Here is a 26,025-nt window from a genome sequence, read left to right on the forward strand (position 1 = left end):
AGGAAATTTGCAAATATACCTTGTTCAATGTGAAGGTACTAAGTATGCTTCTCTTTACAAAAAGATTGTATATCAAACCCAAGTGGTTAATCTCAGGCTATAAAAATACATCGGCAACAGAATTTCCAATTCTTTTTTCTTTTTTTTGGCCGCACCACGCAGCATGTGGGATCTTAGTTCCCCGATCAGGGATCAAACCCCTGTCCCCTGCATTGGAAGCGCGGAGTCTTCCGCTGGACCGCCAGGGACGTCCCAGAATTTCTACTTCTAACCAAGCTCCTTAGAGTGCATGTCTGCTGGTCTGCATTTTGAGTGTGTGTCTGTGCTTGCCCGATTAACAAAGTAGGTGACCAGGTATTGTCTTTCTCTTGCTGTGAAGACAGTGCTTTCCTAGTTCTTAAAATAGTTTGGACCTCATTCACCACCATATCTGATTGCAATTTCTCTTTCTTTGCCAGTGCTTTTATTCATTGCCACTTTCTAGCTTTGCTGTGTTGTTGAATTAAAACAAACAAAACTACTTATATATCCTAAATTTGGTTCAAGTTCTTTGATGTGGTTTATTCTTTATAATTGAGATTATCTGTATGTTTGCCTGATTTTTTTGCCCCTTGTTTCTCTTTTGTATCATTAATGAAAATGATCTAATCATCCTCCCTCATAAGATGATTCTTTTTTCCTTCCATATCTAGTTTAGTTTCTGTTGTTGTCATTCTTATCCAGGTAAATTTAAACATCTTTTTCTTTCATATATCAACTCTTTTTCGAGTCAAAACACAGAATTTTGCGTTCTTTTTATTTCTTTGGTTTGGAATTCTATCCTTTGGTCAACATACTTCTCTGTAAAGGCACGTTAACTCTTTGTTCTGGGTTTGGTAGCCCTAGGTTAGAAGTCTGTAAACTTTTCTGATTTACAATCCTAATAGTAAAAAAAAAAAAAAAAAGACCTTGTCCTGTCATAAACATTTTTCATATGTTGTATACTTACCCTACTGTACACATCTGTTATATAACCATATACATACATTCATTTATTCAGCTGTTTTTATTGTGTGGCTGCCACATGCCAGACACTGCTCCAGGCAGTTTGGATAAAATATAGTGAAAAAACAAAGAGCCTTTCCTTCATGGAGTTGACATCATAATAATAATAAACCACAGACATTATCAATAAATAAAATATATAACATGTCAGAAGGGGATAAGTGCCATGAAAAAAAGAAAAAGTAGAGCAGATTAAGGGGGATGGAACATCCAGGCGGGTTTGCAGTTTAAACTTAGGGAGGTTAGGGTAGACCTAATTGAGAGAGACATTTGGGCACAGACTTTTGTTTTGGCTGCGTTGGGTCTTCATTGCTGCGCACGGGCTTTCTCTAGTGGTGAGTGGGGGTACTCTTCACTGTGGTGCACAGGCTTCTCATTGCGGTGGCTTCTCTTGTTGTGGAGCACGGGCTCTAGGCGTGCAGGCTTCAGTAGTTGTGGCACGTGGGCTCAGCAGTTGTGGCTTGCGGGCTCTAGAGCTCAGGCTCAGTAGTTGTGGTGCATGGGCTTAGTTGCTTCACAGCATGTGGGATCTTCCCGGACCAGGGCTCGAAACCCTGTCCCCTGAATTGGTAGGTGGATTCTTAACCACTGCACTACCAGGGAAGTCCTGAGCCAAGATTTTTGAAGGACGTAAGGGAGTTAGCCACTTGGATATTTGGGGGAAGAATGGTCCAGACAGAAGGAATGGCTGGTGCAAAGACCCTAAAGTAGGAATATTCCTGTATGTCTAGCCAGTATGACTCAGAGTGAGGTAATAAGCAAAGGGGAAAGGGGTAGGAATCAGATAAGAGAGAAAATGGGGGTGGGGAGGAATGCAGATCTTATAGGTTATGGCAAGGTGTTGGGTGAGATGGGAGCCATTGCAGGATTTTGAACAGAGAAGTCACATGCTCTGACTGTCAGTTTAACAGAGTCACTGACTGCTGTGTTGAGAACAGATTGCAGGAAGGCCATGATAGAAGCTGGATACCAGTTGGTGATCACACCAGGTGGTAGCATTAGAGATGGTAAGAAGTAGTTGGATCTGGATTTGTTCTGAAGATAGACTCGGTAGGATTACATGATACCCTACTGATATCATGGGGTTTGAGAGAAAAAGAGGAATCAAGAATGCCTGTCAGGATTTTTGTGAGAACAGCTGTGAAAATGGAGCTGGGGATGGGTAAGACTGCAGGTGGAGAGGTTTTTTGGGGGTGGGGGGAAATGAGTTCTGTCAGCAGTGTTAAATTTAAACTTCCTAGATCAAATAGGCAGTTGGATATATGAATTTGGTGTTCAAGAAAGAGGACTGAACTGAAAGTGTAGCTAGACAAAAGAGAACCAAGGACTGAGCCCCAAGGCCTCCAGCGTTAGGCTGGGAAGAAGAGAAAGAACCAGCAAAGTAGATTGAGTAACAGGAAGATGAGGGGAGTGTGGTGCTTGAAGGCCAAGTGAAGAAAACAAATCAAGGAGTTCTAATATTTTTTTCCCATTTCCAGGGGACTGTGATGGTATTCATACTCCACTTTGGGAACCATTGCTAGTATGTTCTTCTCCTGTCATGTGCTGTGTATTGACATCAGGCTTTTAGCACTGTGAAGGCTTTTTGTTTTATTTAATGAAATATAAGTTCAGGGAATAATACAATACTAGTGTACTGGGCACATAGATTAAAAAATGTTAACATTTTACCACATTTGTTTCAGACATTTTAAAAAGAAATTAAAAATTATTAAAAGAGCTGAAGTTCCCTTTTCTTCCTAGATACCAGTCCCCTCCTTTCCTTTCCTCCTGTAAAGTTGATGCACATTCTTCCATTCCATATCATTGTTGTCGTTAATACATATGTGTGTCCATAAATTCATGTATAATACTGTTTTATGTATTAAAAATTTACAGTGATGGCATACTAGAAATATTTCCAAACATGCTTTTCCAATTTGTTTTGAAATGTATTCATGTTGACATATGTAGATTATTAATTCAGTACTATACAGTTTATGAATATACCCATTCATTTATCCATTCGCCCATTGATGAACATTTAAATCGTTTCCCATTTTTCTGTTATAACAATGCTGCAGTGAACATCCTTGAAGCTGCCATCTTGGGTACGTGCTGGGTTGTGGAGAGTACAGATCTTTGGTTTTGTGTTACCATAATCAGAATAGGAGAGGAGCCATTTCTCCCCGGTTTGCCAGTGCTTGGTATGTTCACACTTTGTATTTTTTGCTGATCTTACAGAACTGAAATGGTTTCCTGTTTAAATTTGCATTCCTCTGGTATTTGTGAAGGGGGGCATCTTATCACATGTTTATTAGCCATCTGAGTGTTTTCTTTTTTTCCATTTTCTTTTTTTTCCCCACTTTTATTTATAGGAGTTCTTCATATATTGTTTACTAATATTGCTAATTATAAATATTGCAAATATCATTTCTTTGTCTGACTTTTATCTTCACTTATGATTCTCTTATACAGAAAATAATTTTATTGTGGCTGGTGGTAGGAAGGGGGGATTGCACGTGGGTATGAGGGATCTTTTGGAGTGATAGAAATATTTTAAAATTGGGTTGTGGGAATTGTTGTACAACTCTGTAAATTTACTAAAAATAATTGCATTGTACACTTAAGTGAATTTTATGGTTTGTAGATTATACTTCAATAAAAGCTTTTAAAATTAAAAAAATATTTAATGGCATCTTATCAGTGTTTCCTGTTGTGGTTTGTGTGTTTTATGTCGTATGGAATTTTACTTAATCTATTGTCAAAAGGCATTTAAATTTTGTATTTATTGCCTTCAAGTTTTATTTTGCACATTTATATGTTGGGAATTTATTTTGGATTATTGTTGGAGGTAGGGATAGAATTTTATCTGTATGTAGCCTGTTTATGACATAGATCATCTTTTTCAATTGAATAATGGGTATTTAAATATTTAATATTGTTTAAATTAAATATTACTTCAGGCACACACACACACACTCCCATGTGTGTTCCTAAGATCTCTTTGGTTCTCTTTGCAAAATATACTCTTTTTTTTTTTTTTTTGCGTTACGTGGGCCTCTCACTGTTGTGGCCTCTCCCATTGTGGAGCACAGGCTCCGGACGCACAGGCTCAGCGGCCATGGCTCACGGGCCTAGCCACTCCGCGGCATGTGGGATCTTCCTGGACTGGGGCATGAACCCGTGTCCCGTGCATCGGCAGGCGGACTCTCAACCACTGCGCCACCAGGGAAGCCCTACTCTTTCTTAATTGCTATAATTTCATAAAGAGCTTTGCTATTGGGGAGGGCAAGTCATCTTTCATTACTCTTTTTTTAAATTAATATCATATTACTATTTATAGATTTATCCATTTTAGAACTAACCTATACATCTTATCACAGAAGGTAAGAATTTAACTTTTTTTTTTTTTTAAAGAAGATGTTGGGGGTAGGAGTTTATTAGTTTATTTATATATTTTTGTTGTGTTGGGTCTTCGTTTCTGTGCGAGGGCTTTCTCTAGTTGTGGCAAGCGGGGGCCACTCTTCATCGCGGTGCACGGGCCTCTCACTATCGCGGCTTCTCCCGTTGCGGAGCACAAGCTCCAGATGCGCAGGCTCAGTAGTTGTGGCTCACGGGCCCAGTCGCTCTGTGGCATGTGGGATCCTCCCAGACCAGGGCTCGAACCCGTGTCCCCTGCATTAGCAGGCAGACTCCCAACCACTGCGCCACCAGGGAAGCCCCACTCTTTTTTTTTTTAAGTTTTTTTAAAAAATAAGTTTCAACATTTTTTAAAAATATTTATTTATTTTTTTGGCTGCCTCGGGTCTTAGTTGCGACACCAGGATCTTTCATTGAGAGCTCGTGGGCTCTTCGTTGTGGCTCCGGGCTTTTCTCTAGTTGTGGCGTGCAGGTTTACTCTTTAGTTGTGGCACGTGGGCTCTCTCGTTGAGGCACGTGAGTTCAGTAGTTGTGACGCATGGGCTTAGTTGCCTCGCGGCATGTGGGATCTTAGTTCCCTCACCAGAGATTGAACCTGTGTCCCCTGCATTGGAAGGCGGATTCTTTACCACTGGACTACCAGGGAAGTCCCTTTCATTTCTCTTTGACATTGCTGTCTAGCTACATTACTTGGTCTTTACTCCTCCATATGAATATAAAGTCAGCTTGTCAAGTTTGTCAGAAAACTCTCTTGGAATTTTTATTGAAATTGCATTACGTTTCAATATCGAGCCCCCCCCACATGAATATGGTGTATTTATGTCTTCTTTTAGGTCCTTCAGTCAAGTTTTATTTGTCATAATTTTTAAAGATTCATATGTACTTTATATAGTTTTGGTTGCCGTTGTAAATGGGATATATTTAAACAGTTTTCATTTTGTAATTGTTTTTTGCTAGTATAGGAGACTACTATTGATTTTTTTTTCCTTTTTATTAAGTCTTGACTTATAGTAAAGCTATACACAGCTCAGTGGATATGTATAGTACTCGTCTTTGTCACCTCTACCTTCGTGCCCCTTCTCAATTAGTATTTTCCCAGAGAAACCACTGTTGTGGTCTTCATAATTTTGAATTTCATATAAATAGAATCACACCACATGGCCTCTTTTGTGTCTAGATTCTTTCTTGCTACATCACACCCGTGAGATTCATCTGTGTTGTGTTTAGCAGTAGTTGGTTCTTTTTCATTTTTCTGTAGTATTCCACTGTATGAATATACCACAATTCACCCATTTTAATTTTTTTACAGAATTAAATATCCCATTTATTAATTTATAAGCCATAATAACACCTGACAGTCATTTTACCTAACCAACAGCTTTTGCTTTGAAAAAGGAAAACAAATTAATATATAAATTTCAGCAATATCAGAAACTTTATTTTACTTGAATTAGAACATGATTCATTTCGGAGTTCAATTATATGTTCAAGGAGTTAGTAACTATAACCAGAAAGTCAACCTAACTTTTGTTAACTAGTGTCTTTAAAGTGCAAATTTATTTTCATTTCTTGCTGTACACCAGTGGAAAAAATTCAATTTCAGAATCTCAGCAAGTTCTTCTTAAAAATAGCCTCCTTCCCATTTTATGCAGTGAAATGTGGAACCAAGTTTTTTAAAGAAAATGAAGGACAAACAAATGTAGACTTCTGTAGCTGGTGGTATACAAATTCATAGGCAGAGCAGTGGAACTCCATGACCTCTGGGGGAGCAGTCCATTCATAAGCTGACAAAATTTTAACCATTTTAATATAAACTTCCAATGATCTAAAATAACTGATTCAAACAAACTACATTATTTCCTCTCTGAACATCAGTCACCAGGATATATGGAGGGAATTGCTGCTACTTAAGCCCCTCTTACTCCAGCATCCACATTTGTGAAGAATGTCTGCTGCTCCTTTTCCTCAGGTATTTAGACCTCTGCTCTGCTCCTGAGGCTGGTGACAGTGTTGAATAAAATGCAGCTATTACTGAAAACCCCACAAGCTAAGCCAGTGGTCCTTTCATTTGGGCACAGTCTTTTTTTTTTTAAATAAATAAATAAATTTATTTATATATGGCTGCGTTGGGTCTTTGTTGCTGCACGTGGGCTTTCTCTAGTTGTGGCGAGTAGGAGCTACTCTTCGTTGCGGTGTGCGGGCTTCTCATTGCGGTGGCTTCTCTTGTGCAACATGGGCTCTAGGCCTGCAGGCTTAGTTGCTCCGTGGCATGTGGGCTCTTACCGGCCAAGGGCTCGAACCCGTGTCCCCTGCATTGGCAGGTGGATTCTTAACCACTGCACCACTAGGGAAGTCCTGGGTCATACAATTTTAATCACCACATGATTTTGCCAAACGTTCCAAATCCTAGCTTGGTGCTATACTTTTCCTGCCTCCCCTAGAACCTGATTCAGACCCCAGTGCAAACAACCCAGTAAGAATAGACATGGTAGTCAGAACACAGTGGTCTTGTCTACTCTAATGCATGATATTAAATAATATTCTTGATTAATTTCCATTATTCAAGGTTGTGTTAATCAGATAGGAGCTTTACTATTAAATACTGAAATGTATCATGTTTCCACAATGGGAATTTTCTTATTTTTAAATATTTTAAAGTAAAATAATTTTCAATCCAATACACACAATGCTACAAACTATTTCCGTAGAAAAGGGCAGTTTCCTTTTCACAAAAAACAAGATTTCCTCACCAAATGTTCTATCTAGTCATGGCAGAAATGGTGAAGTCTCATCAGAAAAAGAGCGAACAGGTACTCTTGCAGCAGCACTTAAAACACTGATTCTGATTTCTGCTCTAGACTGAATGTTTGTGTCCCTCACAAATTCATATGTTGAAACCTAATTTCCAATGTGATGGTGTTTGGAAGTGGGACCTTTGGGGCTGATTAGGTCATGAGGGTGGAGCCCTCATGAATGGAATTAGTGCCCTTATAAAAGAGGCCCCAGAGAGCCCTTTCATCCCTTCTACCATGTGAGGACACAGTTACTCATCGAACATCAAACCTGCCATTGCCTTGGTGTTGAACTTCCCAGCCTCTGGAACAGTGAGAAACAAATTTCTGTTGCTTATAGGCCACCTAGTCTATGGTATTCTATTACAGTAGCCCAGATGGATTAAGACAGTTTCCTAAGAATTCTTGTCAAAACCCTAAGAATGTAACTCCTTGTAATTACCTCCTTTCAGTACTCCGTAATGCCCCCAAAATGAGAAATACCCTATTTATGCCAAGGACAAAAAGGTGTAGAGAAAGGAAGGAAAATAGTACATTTCCCTTCAACCCTGAATCCGGGCAAATGCCACTTCAGATTTTCATGTCAAAGAATTAGGCTGTAGGAATTAAATACTAATTGCAATTGCTTTTCACTTCTGCATGTTTGTCAGTCACAGAAAAGGGCCATTGGGATGACTGGGGAAAGTGGGAGCCTCTTTGTGTCCTGGAGATGCTTTTAATAAATGCCAGCTTTCTGCTGGTCTTAGAAACTGGGATAGCAGCTCACAAGTTCCTCCACACTGTATGGTTCCTGGGTCTGTCTGAGTAGTGGAATTAAAGTGGCTCTTTTGTGGGACTTCCCTGGTCTGAGAAGTGAAATTAAAGTGGCTATTTTGTGGGACTCCCTGGGACTTCCAGTGGTTAAGACACCACGCTTCCACTGCAGGGGGCACGGGTTCGATCCCTGGTTGGGGAACTAAGATCCCGCATGCCACGCAGCATGGCCAAAAAATAGGGGGAAAAAAGTGGCTAATTTGTAATTTTCAAGCACTATTCTTCATTCCTTTCCTTGACACCCAGGAAACCAATGCTTGCCAGCATAGAGGTCTGTATCTGTAGGAGTTGCACCTTTCCAGAGAAAATTCTTTATGTTACCTGGGAAGTAGACAAGACAGGTAACTTGGAAACATATTTACATGGGAACACATCTACACAGAAAAGTGAAACTTGGCCATGATTTCTGTAGTGATGCAGATCTAAGATGCCACATAGGGAAAAAGAGTACCATTTATAAAGTTTTCCCCAGGGAAAACCTTTGGAGTTTTGTTTACAAAACCAAACCAAACCAAAAACATATTCTGGTAGGGAGTTTTTTTTTTGGTTTGTTTTTAGTTTAAAAACTAACAGTGAGGGCTTCCCTGGTGGTGCAGTGGTTGAGAGTCCGCCTGCCGTTGCAGGGTTCACGGGTTCGTGACCCGGTCCGGGAAGATCCCACATGCCGCGCAGCGGCTGGGCCCGTGGGCCATGGCCGCTGGGCCTGCGCGTCCGGAGCCTGTGCTCCGCAACGGGAGAGGCCACAACGGTGAGAGGCCTGCGTACCGCAAAAACAAAAAAAAAAAAAAAAAAGAAAAAACTAACAGTGAAACCCATGGCAGTGAAACCAGAGTCCCTCATGATTGCTGTTATGTGATATTTTTGATACTTTGTAGCTTTTAAAGAATTCACAAGTTTTTCTTTTTTTTATATATTTTTGTTTTTATATATTTTCTTTATTTCGAAAATTTTTTAAAATTTTTATTTATTTTTGGCTGCGTTGGGTCTTGTTGCTGCGTGTGGACTTTCTCTAGTTGCGGCGAGCAGGGGCTACTCTGTTGTAGTGCACAGGCTTTTCATTGCATTGGCTTCTCTTGTTGTGGAGCACAGGCTCTAGGTGCGCGGGCTCAGTAGTTGTGGCTCGTGGGCTCTAGAGCGCAGGCTCAGAGTTGTGGCGCATGGGCTTAGTGGCTCCGCGGCATGTGGGATCTTCCTGGACCACGGCTTGAACCCATGTCCCCTGCATTCGCTGGCAGATTCTTAACCACTGCCCCACCAGGGAAGTCCCTTCTTTATTTTTTTTGGCTGCGTCAGGTCTTATTGCAGCATGTGGGATCTTTTCGTTGCAGCCCGTGGGCTTCTCTCCAGTTGTGGTGCGTCGGCTTCTCTCTAGTTGTGGCGTGTGGGTTTTCTCTCTCTAGTTGTGGCGCGTGGGTTTCAGAGTGCCTGGGCTCTGTAGTTTGCGGCACACAGCCTCTCTGGTTGAGGCGCGCGAACCCAGTAGTTGTGGTGCATGGGCTTAGTTCCCCTGCGGCATGTGGGACCTTAGTTCCCCAGCCAGGGGTTGAACCCATGTCCCCTGCGTTGGAAGGCGTATTCTTTACCACTGGACCACCAGGGAAGTCCCCACAAGTTTTTCTTTATGCTAGTAGTTTCTTAAGTCTAGAAAAGACTGCAGAAGCTATTGACATCTTGAATGGCATAAACTACTTGAAATCAGGTCAATGTATTTGCAGAGCACAGTCTGCAAAATCTTTGAGAATTAATTACACTCTGGGAAATATGATTTATTGACTACATGGTATTTAGATCCGTTTGTAAAAAAAAAAAATAATGAGCAGTAAGGTCCTGAAGTGGGAAGAGTATCAATTTCTTTTATGGTCTGCCTCCTGTTGAAGCATAGTAGAATCAGTTCTAAACTAATTATTTGGATATTTGGACAGGTTCATTTCTACGTATGAGAGAATGAATTTTCTGTTGGTCAGGTTCTTTTTTAGTATCTTGGTACCAGCGCTATGGACCAGACATAATTCACATTCTCTGACTTCAGGGACACTTTAAAGATTATAGAGCAACATTTTTCATTTTGGGGCTTATGGAGAATATGCCCTTTGTCATTAGTGAAAAGAGCTTGTTCTTCATTTGTTGGAAGTTTCCTTATTGTCATCAGAAAACAGTTAGTGACCTCTTTATGTGCAAAGTGTATTAACTGGAGATCTGGGGATTTTGATGCAACTATTTCTGTCCTTTCATTTATGATGGTTTTGACTGCAAGTGACAGAACATCCTAATGTGACTGGCTTAAAGCATAAAGGGAAATTTATTTTTGTTACATAACAGGATATCCAGTACTTTAGTGACAGCCTCATGGGCCCTGATTTTTATTTCCTGTTCTGTATGCTCAGCATGTTGGGCCTTGTCTTAGGCAAGTATCTTTTAGAGTTACAAGGTGGCTGCAGTAGTCTCCGATATCACGTGCAGACAGAATAATATCCTGAGGAAGAGGAGGTACCCCTCTCTCGTGTTAAGAGCAAGGTATCTTTTCCCAGAGAATCCCTGGCCAACTTCTCCTCATCTCATTGGGAAGAAGAGAGTCACATGCTTTTTCCTAAATAAGCTCGTAAGAACTGAGGTACTGTTCAAGATTCTCCCTGAGCTAGAATGGAATTTCACATTCCCTTGAGGTTTGGCTGCCTGAACAAGATTGGGACTCTATTAGGAAAGGAATAGTGGAGACAGACACCATCGTCCATAGCCCTCTCAGTCCACGGTTTTTACAGCAGGCCTTGGTGGACACCAGACTTCAGGAACGATCTCTGATTGTTTATCAAGAAGAGTCAGAGCTTTTGCTATTTCCAGAACTTTCAAGGCTGGGCGGTAGGTGAGTCAAGCCCAAGCCCTTCACCTACGTCGGCATATCCCACAGGGTTGGCAGTGGGCATGTCTTCATGAGGAAACTTGAAGTTTCTTCCTTCAAGTGACATACAAGTCTCCACACCTTGTAGGCCAGGGCTTTACAGAGGTTGAGAGAGTTCTGGGCACTTCCACTTTTTCAGGTTCCCAGTTTATTTAAAAAGAAACGCCAAATCAGAGCTATAGAAATGTGGTATATTTTACATGTTTACTTCTAAGAAAATATTTCAAACACAAAAACAGTACCATGATTTTATGTAGACATCAAGGGGAAACAAAATATCAAAAGTCTACATCTGACTGGAGATTGAACTTCTTCCTTTCAGTCCTGTGGGGGCTGCAGAGGATGCCACGGATCTCTCAGAGTCCAGGGAATGGCCCTAATGTCCAACTCTTCTGGGGCACTTGGCACTGTTGACCCCTCTCCTAAACCAGATACCCACTGACCCAGGCTAGAAAGTCTGGCACCTTCTTGGTATCCCATCTGTGGTCAGAGGCAATCCCAGGATGAAGAGGAGACAGGGCAGGAGCCGATTGACATTGCTAGCTAGAGTCCACTGCCACAGTGGGCACCTCTAGGAACCCTGAGATAAGCCTTCCGCAATTGCTTCCTGCCCCCACTTTCTGCCCTAAGCACTGCCACCGTGCTTTCATATTTTATTTTCATATCGTTGTGCTTTTACTCACTGTGGTCCTCTTCCTGGAATTATTTTAATTCATTCTAACAAACCTCATTTTGAGTACTGCCGTGTGCCAGGAAATGCCTTGGATCCTAGATGGAGTTAAGAGAGAATGGTTTGGTGGTGGTGACAGATGACAAAATAGATGACAGTACAGTGATTTATTGCTGCCTTAGAGTTGGCACAGGGTGCCGTAGGAGTCGCAGAGGTGTACATCGAACTCTTGTTTCAAGAGAATGGAGTCTCAGAAAACTCCCTGGGGCAGGGAGTTGCCTTATCCTGAAGGAGGACTAAAAAATGAATAGTTTTAAAGTGGTGCTGATCTGTTTGTGGGAGCGGGAATGGAGAATAATTTATTTTTGTTGATAGTGGTGAAATAGAACATAGTTTCCTGGGCAGCTTTGGATTAAGAAAATTTTGCAGTTTTGCAACAGTGTTCTTGTATAGCTCATTTTGCCCATAATTATGAGGTTCAGAAAAAAAAATAGTTTGTTATATCTTGCAGATAAAAGCATATTTCTGCTCTATATTTTCTTTTTCTTTTTTAGTCTTGATCTTTCAGATGTTGTCTTGCCTACTACATTCCTTTTTAATTTTTTAAAAATGTTTTTGAAGTATAGTTTATTTACAATGTTGTGTTAATTTCTTCTGTACAGCCAAGTGACCCAGTTATACATATATATATATATATATGTTCTTTTTCATATTCTTTTCCATTATGGTTTATCACAGGATATTGAATATAGTGCCCTGTGCTGTACAATAAGACCTTGTTTATCTGTTCTATATATGATAGTTTGCCTCTGCTATCCCAAACTCCCAATCCTTCCCTCCCCCACCCCCGCTACCTACTACATTCCTAGTTTTTAAAATATATTCAGTATTAAGTTGCCCACTATATTAACTTTCTTGAGAGAAGACTGACATTAAAAGGAGGTTATTTAAGTACAAAGAGCTTTTCTTTGTCCTTAGAGTCAAACAGAAAGGGAAGCTCTGTGGTGCTAGACATGGTCATAAATTGATGGCCATAAATTTAAAGTAGAAGAAATATGAAGCCTGAATTCCTTTCAGAAAAACAAAACATTTTTAAAAACTATTTATTTATTTATTTTGGCTGTGCCAGGTCATATTTGTGGCACGTGGGATCTTCGTTGTGGCATGTTTTTTCGTTGCGGCATGCAGGATCTTTTAGTTGTGGCATGAGGGCTCTTAGTTGCGGCATGCAGACATCTTAGTTGCGGCACGTGGTCTTCTTAGTTCTGGCATGTGAACTCTTAGTTGCGGCATGCATGTGGGATCTAGTTCCCCCACCAGGGATCAAACCCAGGCCCCCTGCATTGGGAGCACGGAGTCTTACCCACTGGACCACCAGGGAAGTCCCAAAACAAAACCTTTTTATGCTTCTGCAACTCAGGAAGGAATGGCTTTCCCTGTCTGGTCCTTGGCACCTTCAGCAGAAAAGTTGGGAATCTAGAGTGACCTGATTTCTCAGGCAAAAACCCTTCCTTTGAGTCAGGGAGAGACCCTTACCAGTACTGAGTATTGTGAGAAATCCAAACAGAGTGAGTTGGTGTTGCTTTCTGTTTTTTTCTTGAGCTCTTAACTGAATGTGAAGTGAACAGGGATAGTTGCCTTCCTGATGGCTATAACATACTGTAGCTCTAAAATCAAATCCTTTAGAGAACTTAGAAGGGATCTGAGAACTAGGAAAGGAAGAGAATATGAGCTTCTGTGCATAAAAAGACGGATGGAAGAGACCAAAATTACATCATTCAACAAAAATTGACTCAGCTACCTCTCATGCATCAGGCAGTGTTGTACTTACTGGGGAACACATAGCAGGGAACAAGACAGAATCCCTGTTTTTCCTCAGGAGTGGATATTCTGTGAACTCCAGGGAAACTGTGGCTTGCCTGGTGTTTTGATTCCCTCTTTTCCTCTCTTCCCTCTGTTAGGAGAGAAGAATAAGCTGAACAGACTCTGACCGTTGGTTTTCAGCTCGCCAGGACCTTCTACCTAGCTCTCCTTTCGTGGCTCATGTGCTGCATCCTCTGCTCTCAGTGTGCAACTGGCCCCCAACGCAATGTGTGTTTGTCAAACCATGGAAGTGGGGCAGTATGGCAAGAACGCAAGTCGGGCCGGAGACCGGGGAGTCCTCCTGGAGCCCTTCATCCACCAGGTGGGCGGACACAGCAGCATGATGCGCTACGACGACCACACTGTGTGCAAGCCCCTCATCTCCCGGGAGCAGCGCTTCTACGAGTCCCTCCCTCCCGAAATGAAGGAGTTCACCCCTGAGTACAAAGGTCAGTCACTGGCCAGTTTGGAGACGGCAGCAGCTTATAGGCCCTCAGCTCAGTTTTCCTTGTTCTGATGGCCATGTGGTGTGATTGTAGGTCTCTGTTGTCTCAAAGCAGCAGAGTCACTTTGTTAAGCAAAATTTGAAGCTGAAACCATCAGCAAGGTCTTTAGATCTTGAAAATTGAATTCATTGATAGGTAAACCTGAGAAGAATTCACAGCATTAAGTCCCATTGGTGAAGAGCATGCTGTTGTCAAGGAGGTTTCCCTGTTTGCTGGAATGGTCTAGGAGAGAAGGGGCAGCACTTATCTGGTCCCAGAGGAGGAAGAACTGGATGCTTTCCAGGCTAAGGCGATGAGACAGCTGGCGAGGAGGCTCTGTGGAGCTTGTGTATGTATGTGCTGGGGGATGAATTGATGGTAAGAAATCTACAGAAGGATTGGGGCCTGGAGGGTCCTAACTTTTAAAGGAAAAATAATCTGTTTTAAAATGTAAATTACCTTTATAGACTAGAACCCCGTGAATATATACCAGAATTTAAGGTACTTGATTTTCAAATCTGACTTTTGTCACTATGTTTATATATTTTTATGATTGCCCCTCACGTGTAAGTTATGTTTTTTGTGTTCTGTTTTTTGTTTTGTTTTGGCTGTGCCACATGGCTTGCGGGATCTTAGTTCCCTGACCGGGAATTGAACCCGGACCACTGAAGTAAAAACACCAAGTTCTAATCACTGGACCGCCAGGGAATTCCCTGTGTTCTGTTTTTTTTCTTAATTTATTTATCCAATTTATTTATTTTTGGTTGCATTGGTTCTTTGTTGCTGTGCGCGGGCTTTCTCTAGTTGCAGCGAGCAGAGGCTACTCTTCGTTGCAGTGCGTGGGCTTCTCATTGTGGTGGCTTCTCTTGTTGCTGAGCACGGGCTCTAGGTGCATGGGCTTCAGTAGTTGTGGCGTGCGGGCTTCAGTAGTTGTGGCTCGAGGGTTCTAGAGCGCAGGCTCAGTAGTTGTGGCGCATAGGCTTAGTTGCTCCCTGGCATGTAGGATCCTCTAGGACCAGGGCTCGAACCTGTGTCCCCCGTGTTGGCCAAGCGGATTCTAAACCACTGTGCCACCAGGGAAGCCGCTCTGTTCTGTTTTTTAACTTTTCCAAAGCAGTATGAATTCAGTCATGTTTGTATCATCCTTTACTTGGGGGATCCTCGATTTAGAAAAACCAATCCATATTGGTATTGACTTTTGTTTCCTTAAATCTTTAATTGTGGTGAAATATACATAACATAAACATTTTTAAAATTATTTATTTTTGGCTGCGTTGGGTCTTCGTTGCTGTGCGCAGGTTTTCTCTAGCTGCGGTGAGCGGGGGCTACTCTTTGTTGCGTTGCGCAGGCTTCGCATTGCGGTGGCTTCTCTTGTTGCGGAGCACGGGCTCTAGGTGTACAGTCTTCAGTAGTTGTAGTGTGCGGACTCTAGATGGCAGGCTCAGTAGTTGTGGCGCACGGGCTTAGTTGCTCCGCAGCATGTGGAATCGTCCTGGACCAGGGCTCGAACCTGTGTCCCCTGCATTGGCAGGTGGATTCTTAACCACTGCACCATCAGGGAAGTCCACGTAACATAAAGTTTAACCTTTTTTTTTTAAGTGGACACACCTTGTCTTTTTTTTTAATTGAAGTATAATTGATTTATGATGTTTGTTCATTTCTGCTGTACAGCAAAATTTACCATTTTTAAGTGTATAATTTAGTGGCATTAAATGCATTCACAGTGCTATATACCATTACTATTATCTATTTCCAGAACTTTTACATCATCACAAAATCTCTATACCCATTAAATAACTCCCCATTTCCCTCTCACCTCCCCTGGTACCCCCTAATCTACTTTCTGTCTCTACAGATTTGCCTATTGTAGATATTTCATACAAGTGGAATCATGTAACGTTTCTCCTTTTGGGTCTGGCTTATTTCACTTAGGATAATGTTTTCAAGGTTCATCCACCTTGTAGCATGTGTCAGAACTTCATTTGTTTTTATGGCTGAATACTATTCCAGTGTAAATATATGCCACATTTTGTTTATCCTTTCATCTGTTGATGGACACTTGGGTTGTTTCCACCTTTTGCCTATTGTGAATAATGCTTCTGTGAGTATTTATCTGAGTCTCTGTTTCCAATTCTTTTGAGTATATAGGAGTGGAATTGCTGAATCATATGGTAATTCTGTGTTTAACTTTTCTGAGGAACTGTCAAACTGTTTTCCATAGTGGCTGTACCATTTGACATTCTTACCAACAGTGTTCCTGTTTCTCCACATCCTTACAAACCCTTGTTTTCCATTAAAAAAAAAATTATAGCCACCTTAGTAGGTGTGAAGTGGTGTCTCATTGTTTTGATATGCATTTTCTTAATGATTAATGAATGATGTTGATGTGCCATTGGCCATTTGTGTATCTTCTCTGGAGAAATGTCTGTTCAAGTCCTTTGTGCAGTTTTGAATTGTATGGTTTGTTATTATTTTCAAAACAGAATCAGAATAATATCAAATTTGGAGGAATAAATATTCTAAGGCTGCAAAATGAGAGAGAAGCCAGAATCACACACACTGCTGTCTCTAAGTGGCTAAGAAACAACAGTTATAAATGCATTATAAATGTAGCTTTAGCCACCTACTTATCCACACTCAACACATCCATGGCCAAATCTTCTGCTATAAATATGCCAAAACCAGAAAGAGAACTACAAGCCCTGTTAGCTCATGGAGTTCTTCTGATGCTCAGGGAAAAAAAAAAACACTTAAAATGGAGTTGAGCCCCTGGCTCCAAAGAAATGTTTTCTAAATCACAACCACCAGAATTGGGACAAGTTAGAATTTCAAGGTGCCACCCAGGGAAGGATTGTCAGTCATATATTGGTTCAGTTTTTCCCCCAACCTTCTCTCAGACTGGGGAACAGAAGTCTTTAAAAGCCATAGCAAATCCTTAGTATCTACCTGATTTTTTTTTCCTCAGGCTGCATTTTCACTAGGGAAGAATAAATACACTTTCTCAAAAATACAACTAAACTAAAATTGATCTCTTCTTTTTAAGTCAAATGAAGTCCAGTTTATTCAGAGAAAATGGAAGATATGATGGGTCCAATTCATGTATTTCAAAGACTGATACTATAGGGTTTTTACCTTTTTTTGTTTTGTTTTTGGCTGTACCACGTGGCATGTGGGATCTTGGTTCCCTGATGAGGGATCAAACCCATGCCACCTGCAGTGGAAGCATGGAATCTTAACCACAAGACCGCCAGGGAAGTCATTTACTTTTTATTTTGAAATAAATTTAAAATGACAGAAAAGTTGCAAAAATAATAAGAGTTCCTCTAATGGTCCCATGATACTGATGTACCAAGTAAAGCCCTGTCATTGTGTGGCTCATCTCTCTGTGTAGATGCACATACTGGCTCCCCAGTATGCATGGCGGGACCATCAGCCCCGTGCTAGATACAGGAAGAGTCTTCAACCTCTTGAGTTCCGCCAAGATACTTTATTTTTTCCACCAAGGTGATATTCTAAAGTATCTGTATGAATTGAAAGTTGTAGTTGATGGTCTCTCCAAGATGATTCAGATGCCAGATGTGGATTTGGATATTACCAACATAATCCAAGCTGATGAACCCACTGCTTTAGCTACCAATGCATTGGGCTTAAATTCAGTGTTTGGAAGAGACCACAGGGCACTGAAAGACATCTTGATCAACACAAACCCAGCCACCTCTCCCTTCCCCTCTCTCTGCTTGTGTTGCACTGGCTGCTCTGTGACCACTAGAGTCTCTCTCTACTGTTCACACACATTCAGTAGTCAAGAGCACGCTAGAAAACCTTCTTAAGTGCTGGGTTTTACTCTTAATTTGGAAGAATGTGCTAAAGACTCAGATGAAGTTCAGTATCCAAATGATGTATCCCATTGAAGGAGAAGGGAACATGCACATTTTCTGTTTTCTGTTTGGCCAGAAGCATAATGCTGTAAGTTTAACCCTTATAGATAGCTGGGTAGATAGAGCTATTTTTCAGCTAGAAGAGGGAAGCCAGTGTGTTCTGCTCCATGAATTCAGCTTTTGGGAAGAGCTCCTGGCTTCTTGGGAATGAACTCACTGTGGCAGAAATTGTGCTGTGGTCTGTTCTCCAGCAGACAGGAGGCTGCAGTGTGATGGTGCCAGCCAACGTGCAGAAGTGGATGAGGACCTGTAAAAACCTGGCCCTTTTTAACACTGCCCTTAAGTTCCTTAAGTAAATTTCAGTACCTGATTTTAAAGGGTTTAGATTTTAAGTATGATGCTGTTTCATGCCGATTGTTACTAAAGGGACTTATACTAAAATCAGAGTCTTTACTTAGGCTGGTAGTCTAGTATCAATAAGCAAAAGCATCATTAAAAATATATATAACCATAGTATAATTTATAATTACCAAAGCCAGGAAAGGAACATTGGTATAATACTATTAACTAATACGTACATTTTATTCAAATTTTGGCTGTTTTTCCACTTATAAATTTATTTATTTTTGGCTGCATTGGGTCTTTGTTGCTGCGCACGGGCTTTCTCTAGTTGTGGCGAGTGGGGGCTACTCTTCGTTGCGGTGCGCGGGCTTCTCATTGCGGTGGCTTCTCTTGTTGTGGAGCATGGGCTGTAGGTGCGCAGGCTTCAGTAGTGTGGCACGTGGGCTCAGCAGTTGTGTTCATGGGCTCTAGAGTACAGGCTCAGTAGTTGTAGCACATGGGCTTAGTTGCTCTGCGGCATGTGGGATCTTCCTGGACCAGGGCTTGAACCCATGTCCCCAGCATTGGCAGGCGGATTCTTAACCACTGTGCCACCAGGGAAGCCCCCCCCTTTTTAAAAAATATTTATTTATTTATGTTTGGCTGCATTGGGTCTTATTAGTTGCAGCACGCGGGATCTTTGTTGTGGCACATGGACTTCTCTCTAGTTGTGGCGCACGGGCTCCAGAGCACGTGGGCTCTATAGTCATGGCACGTGGGCTCTCTAGTTGTAGAGAGTTGGGCTCAGTAGTTGTGGCATGTGTACTTAGTTGCCCTGCGGCATGTGGGATCCTAGTTCCCCAACCAGGGATCAAACCCGTGTCCCCTGCATTGGAAGGTGGGTACTTAATCATTGGACCACCAGGGAAGTCCTGACCTCAACACTTTTGAAGAGTACTAGTAGTTATTTTGTAGACTGTCCCTAAATTTGGATTTGTCTTATCTTTCCTCAGAATTAGATTGAGGTTGTATATTGGGTTGGCCAGAAAGTTCATACAGGTTTTTGTAAGATGTCACAGGAAAACCCGAACGAACTTTCTGGCCAACCTAATATTTTGGGGCGATAGAAATGATCCTGTGTCCTCTTCAGTTCATCATGTCACAAAGTACATACCTTGTTACTAGTGATTTAACTTTTTTTTTTAAATTAATTTATTTATTTTTGGCTGTGTTGGGTCTTCATTGCTGTGTGCGGACTTTCTCTAGCTGCAGTGAGTGGGGGTACTCTTTGTGGTGGTACATGGGTGTCTCATTGCGGTGGCTTCCCTTGTTGCAGAGCACAGGCTCTAGGCACACAGGCTTCAGTAGTTGTGGCACATGGGCTCAGTAGTTGTGGCTCATGGGCTCTAGAGCACAGGCTCAGTAGTTGAGGTGCACAGGCTTAGTTGCTCCACGGCATGTGGGATCTTCCCAGACCAGGGCTTGAACCCGTGTCCCCTGCATTGGCAGGCAGGTTCTTAACCACTGCGCCAGCAGGGAAGCCCCCCCCCATCATTTTTTTTTTTTTTTTTTTTTTTTGCGGTATGCGGGCCTTTCACTGTTGTGGCCTCTCCAGTTGCAGAGCACAGTCATCCAGACGCGCAGGCTCAGCGGCCATGCCCCACGGGCCCAGCCGCTCCGCGGCATGTGGGATCCTCCCGGACCGGGGCACGAACCCGCGTCCCCTGCGTCGGCAGGCGGACTCCCAACCACCGCGCCACCAGGGAAGCCCCCCCCATCATTTTTGACTATTGCTTTACTTTCAGTTACTGCAAGATCTTCCAAGCTCATCTTGTATTTTTCCTGTCCCGATTCAGGAATCAAATACTTCTGCAACAACCTCTTCTTCCTTTTAGGAATGGTATTTAGAAAAAACAAGATCTTGGTGCTAGATGTTCTGATTGCTACTGGAATATCTTTGCCTTTAGCCCCTTTGAACACACAGGTTTAGAAAATACATCTATTAATACTAACCCACAATTATTTATTTATTTATTTATTTCCAGAGGTACAGGTATTTTTAAAACTCAGCTAAGGAAAAATGCCAGTAATATTTTATATTTTGGCAGTAGGTTTGAAGAGGGATTTTCATTTATTTAGTATGACCAGCGGTAGTTACCAAGTGTTAACTTCTTTTTTGTTTTAATATTTTATTTCATTTCATTTCATTCCATTCCATTTCATTTCAATTTGTTGTGTCTTCGTTGCGCGTGCGGGCCTTCTCTACTTGCGGCCAGCAGGGGCTACTCTTTGTTGCAGTGCACGGGTTTCTCATATTGGTGGCCTCTCTTGTTGCGGAGCATGAGCTCTAGGCACGTGGGCTTCAGTAGTTGTGGCACATGGGCTCTGTAGTTGTGGCTCGCGGACTCTAGAGCTCAGGCTCAGCAGCTGTGGTGCACGGGCTTAGTTGCTCTGCGGCATATGGGATCTTCCCGGACCAGGGATCAAACCCATGTCCCCTGCATTGGACGCCTAACCACTGCGCCACCAGGGAAATCCCAAGTGTTACTTCTTTTTTTTTTTTTTTTGCGGCATGTGGGCCTCTCACTGCTGTGGCCTCTCCCGTTGCAGAGCACAGGCTACGGATGCGCAGGCTCAGCGGCCATGGCTCACGGGCCCAGCCGCTCAGCGGCATGTGGGATCTTCCCGGACCGGGGCACGAACCCGTGTCTCCTGTATCGGCAGGCAGACTCTCAACCACTGCGCCACAAGGGAAGCCCAAGTGTTACTTCTTAATAGTACTAAATATGAGGTTCTAGGCTTCTGTATAGTTATTCAAAACTTTGCCTCATTCATTTTTCTGTTACCAGTACTTACTGAGCATCTACTAGATGCCAAGCCCTGTGCTCATTAGAGTAAAAGACAAAAAAGGCCCATACCTTTATGGAGCTTGCATGCTAGTGTGAGAAACAAAGAATAAACAAATTATAGACAAAACAATTATAGATTGTGATAAGTACTTTGAATAAAATAAGTCATGTTCTGTAATTGAAAATAATAAAGCTTCCAAAACAGAGCACTTGATATAGAATGATCAGGGAAGGAGTGTCTGGGGAGACTTAAAGGACTGAAGGATGAGGAGCAGCTGTGGGCAAAGGACAATGGAAAGGACATTCCATTCCTCTCATAGACAAAAGCCCTGAGGTAAAAAACAACTACTTCTAAGAACTAGTCTACCTCTTTTTGCCAATTAAGAGTTAAGAAACAAAAGCAATTATACTCCATTAAAGATGTTAAAAAAAAAAAGTTAAGAAACAACCCTATTCATAAATGGTCAAAGGAGTTGAATAAACGTTTCTCCAGAATAGATACACAAATGGCCAATAAGCACATGAAAAGATAATCAGCATCATTAGTCATTAGGGAAATGCAAATCTAAACCACAATAGAGACTACTCACTACCAGTGGATGGCTATTAAAAAGAAAGAAAACTGATACAACATTGTAAAGCAACTATATTCCAATAAAAATTAATTTGAATAAATAAATAAAAATACATTAAAAGAAAGAAGGAAAAGAAAGGAAGGAAGGAAGACAGGAAGAAAGGAAGGGAGAAAGAAAGAGTGGCAAAGATATGGAGAAATAGGAACATTGCTGGTAAGAATGTCAAATGGTACAGCCACTATGGAAAAACAGTTGGACAGTTCCTCAAAAAGTTAAACACAGAATTACCATATGATTCAGCAATTCCACTCCTAGGTATATACTCAAAAGAATTGGAAATAGAGACTCAAACAGATACTTGTAATACTCACAGAAGCATTATTTACAATAGACAAAAGGTGGAAACAACCCAAGTGTTTGATTGGGTTGAACAGACGAACGGATAAACAAAATGTGGCATATATTTACGCTGGAAGAGTATTCAGCCCTAAAAACAAATGAAGTTCTGACACGTGTTACAAGGTGGATGAACCTTGAAAACATTATGCTAAGTGAAATAAGCCAGACCTCAAAGAACAAACATTACATGATTCCACTTGTACGAAATATCTACAGTAGGCAAATTTGTAGAGACAGAAAGTAGATTAGAGGGTACCAGGGGTTCAGGTGAGAGGGAAATGGGGAGTTATTTAATGGGTATAGAGATTTTGTTTGAGGTGATATAAAAGTTCTGGAAATAGGTAACAAAAGTGGTTATACAACATTGTGAACGTACTTAATGCCACTGAATTTTACATTTAAAAATGGTTAAAATGACAAGTTTATGTTAAATATGTTTTTACCACAATTTTTAAAAGTAAAAAAAAAAAGTATATTAAAAAAAACCCCGAAAACCTCTACCTAAATGTAATTCTCTGTGTTTAAGCCAATCTTAAAAATGCCAAGAAAATTAGGACTTATATCAAATGAAGTAAAGGACCATTGATTTTCATTTTCCTACCTGAATTCTTTCTAGGTGTGAGTAATGAGGTAAAAAAAAAAAAAATTAGGATCAAAAAAATACATATTTTTTAAACTAGTGGTAGGTTGCATGGCTCATTTAATTACCAGATCTTACCCACTCTTGGAAGGCTCTTCTTCCTGTTCGACCCATAGCATAACCACTTCTCCCTTGATCAGGTATGATGCTCTGTGTGTGTGTGTGTGTGTATGCAATTCAAAATCAATAGGAAAAAAGACAATTCAGTAGGAAAATGAGCAAAAATAAAGAAAATCAGTGAAAACTAAAGACCAAAGGCTAGGATAAATCTCTAGCCAGACTGATTAGGAAAAAGAAAAGACATAAATTTCCAATATCAGAAATGACAGATGTAGGACTTCCCTGGTGGTCCAGTGGTGAAGACTTCACCTTCCAATGCAGGGGATGTGGGTTCGATCCCTGGTTGGGGACCTAAGATCCCACATGCTTCACGGCCAAAAAACCAAAACATAGAAGCAATATTGTAACAAATTCAATAAAGACTTTAAAAATAGTCCACATCAAAAAAGAAATCTTAAAAAAAAAAGATAGATGTATCATCACTACAGTTTCTACCGATATTAAAAAAAATAAAAATATTATGAACAACTTTATGCCAGTAAATTCTACAACTTAGATGAAATAGACAATTTATTGCAACACACAAACTATGAAAACTCACTCTAGAAGAAATGAATAATCTGAATAGCCCTATGTAGTAAATAAATTGAAATTGGAATTTAAAGCATTTTAGCAAAGAAAACTCCAGGCCCACACAACTTCACTGGTGAATTCTACCAAATATTTAAGAAATACTACACAAACTCTTTCAAAAAGTTGAAGCAGGAATACATCTCTACTCATTCTATAAGGACATTACAAGAAAATTAATGTCCTAGACGAACCTAAAAAATTTGAACAAGATTTTAGCAAATTGAATATATTAAGAATATATTAAAGAATATATTAAGAATATATTAAAAGGACAGTATGTCGTGACCAAGTAGGGTTTACCATAGGAGTAATGCAGGGTAGGTTTAACATTCAAAAGTTAATGTAATTGACCATATCAATAAACTAAAAAAAGAAAAATCATATGATTATCTCAGTAAGTGCAGAAAAAGTACTTGACAGTATCCAACATACATTCTTTTTTAAAATTTATTTTACTGAAGTATAGTTTATTTACAATGCTATGTTAATTTCTGCTGTACAGCAAAGTGATTCAGTTATACATATATGTACATTCTTTTTCATATTCTTTTCCATTATGATTTATCACAGAATATTGAATATAGTTCCCTGTGCTATACAGTAGGACCTTGTTATTTAATCATTCTATATATGTTTGCATCTGCTAATCCTGAACTCCCAATCCATCCCTCCCCCCCAACCCCCACAAGTCTGTTCTCTGTGTGTGAGTCTGTTTCTGTTTTGTATTGTAGAAAAGTTCTTGTCATATTTTAGATTCCACATGTAAGTGATATCATATGGTATTTGTCTTTCTGACTTACGTCACTTAGTATGACAATCTCTAGGTCCATCAGTGTTACCGCAAATGGCATTATTTCATTCTCTTTTATGGCTGGGTAATAGTCCGTTGTCTATATGTACCACATCTTTATCCATTCATCTGTTGATGGACATTTAGGTTGTTTCCATGTCTTGGCTATTGTGAATAGTGCTGCTGTGAACATAGGGGTGCATGTATCTTTTTGAATTACAGTTTTGTCCAGTTATATGCCCAGGAGTGGGATTGCTGAATCATCTGGCAACTCTAGTTTTTTGAAGAACCTCCATACTGTTCTCCATAGCGGCTGCACCAATTTACATTCCCAACAACAATGTAGGAGGGTTCCCTTTTCTCCACACCCTGTCCAGCATTTGTTATTTGTACATTTTTTAATGATGACCATTCTGACTGGTGTGAGGTGGTACCTCGTTGTAGTTTTGATTTGCATTTCTCTAATAATTAGCCATTGTTGAGCATCTTTTCATGTACCTGTTGGCCATCTGTATCAACATCCATTCTTGATAAAACAACAGGAGTAACAAAACTCTTAGCAAAGTGGGGATGGAAAGAAAGTTCCTCAAACCTGATAGAAGGCATCTATGAAAACCTACAGCTAGCTTCCTACTCAGTGATGAGACAATTGCTTTAACCCCTAAGATCAGGAACGAGACAAGAATGTCCATGCTCTCCATTTCTAGTTGACATATAACTTGGAGGTTCTGGCCAGTGCAGTTAGGCAAGAAAATGAAATAATAAAAGACATCCAGATTGGAAAGGAAGAAGTAAAACTGTCTTTATTTTCAGACAACATAGAATTCTGTCTTCAGCCAAACTATCAGTCAAGTGTTGGAATAGAATAAAGTCCTGCAAAGGACTCAGAAAATTGACCTCCTGAGCACTCTTAGGAAGTTACTTGAAGATGTATTCCACTCAAATAAGGAGGAAACCAAGAAAGAAGGGAAAAGGAGAGGACATAGAAGGAACAATTCTCACTGGTCAGCTGCAGCAAGGAGGGGCCCAGCATGGGAGCTATGTGGCAGGCCTGGAGGACACTCTAGATCAGAGTACGAGGGGGAGCCCAGGAAACAAAGAATATTGTAGACCAGAGGGCATTCAAACTTGAACATAACTGAAGCTCTGGAAAAGACAAAGAGAAGAAGTTACAAAGGCAGAAACCTGTAGGAGAGGCAGTCATCTATGTAAGGAAGCCAGGACACAGTTGTGAAGCTCACTAAAGTGAGGTGTACATTTAAGCAATGTAATGAGAAGGTAAGAAAAATCGATTTCACCTTAATGTCTTAAGGATTTTTTTTCCTAATAGAGACCAGGGATTGGGGCAGTGCCCTCCTGGAGAAGGAAATGGGCCAAAGAGAAGGATATTCTTGGTCTAGCATACTGACATATTCCTAAATGCTTCTCACTGATTCTCAATAATGCTGATATTGCACACCAAGAATGTGAACGAGGAGTGTAGCTGACAGAGGGTTGGATATGGAAGTTAGATGAAGGGCAGCCTCGACCTTTTTAAGAACAAATAACAAAAAACTCCTTGATTTCTAGGTATTGTGTTTCAACTCGTTTGGTAATGATCCAGAAGAAACTATGAAAACCTGTTTGATAAAAATGGGCACAACAAACTGTTTTGCATGAGTACAGCATGGAAAATAGGTGTTTCAACTTAGGAATGCTGGTGGTTTGGTGAGGCAGAAGTTCTGCCTGTTGAGCTTAGAATAGCCTGATGTTCAGTGTCGGCAGAAGACATATTTTGGGGACTGTCTTTGAGAAGTCTTGATGTCTCTCAAGGTGACATTGTCAGGCAGAAGGAAACCAGATCTAGAGGAGGACATAGGAAATGACAGCATCATAGAGCAGTTAAATAAGTAGAGGGTTAAATTATGTCGAGTGT

At 40.9% G+C, this 26,025-nt stretch overlaps 1 protein-coding gene and 1 pseudogene across 6 annotated transcripts in view; both read left to right on the top strand.

Annotated features, from left to right (window-relative positions):
* Positions 1–26,025, top strand: part of IP6K1 (inositol hexakisphosphate kinase 1) — a 73,439-nt gene that overhangs the window by 38,062 nt on the left and 9,352 nt on the right. For 3 of the 6 annotated variants that reach the window (XM_060307390.1, XM_060307391.1, XM_060307392.1), the window contains exon 2: positions 13,579–13,802. The exons of 2 other annotated variants lie outside the window; for them this stretch is intronic. In XM_060307390.1, coding sequence (XP_060163373.1) covers positions 13,661–13,802 — 142 coding nt within the window. In that variant the 5' untranslated portion in view covers positions 13,579–13,660. Of the gene's footprint in view, positions 1–13,578; positions 13,930–26,025 lie in introns of all 6 variants that reach the window. One more of the 6 variants, XM_030867146.2, reaches the window with a different exon arrangement.
* Positions 17,469–18,199, top strand: LOC115858871 (aminoacyl tRNA synthase complex-interacting multifunctional protein 2 pseudogene; annotated as a pseudogene).

Source organism: Globicephala melas, chromosome 11 (assembly GCF_963455315.2).
Source record: "Globicephala melas chromosome 11, mGloMel1.2, whole genome shotgun sequence".
In the NCBI taxonomy this organism is placed as follows: Eukaryota; Metazoa; Chordata; class Mammalia; order Artiodactyla; family Delphinidae; genus Globicephala; species Globicephala melas.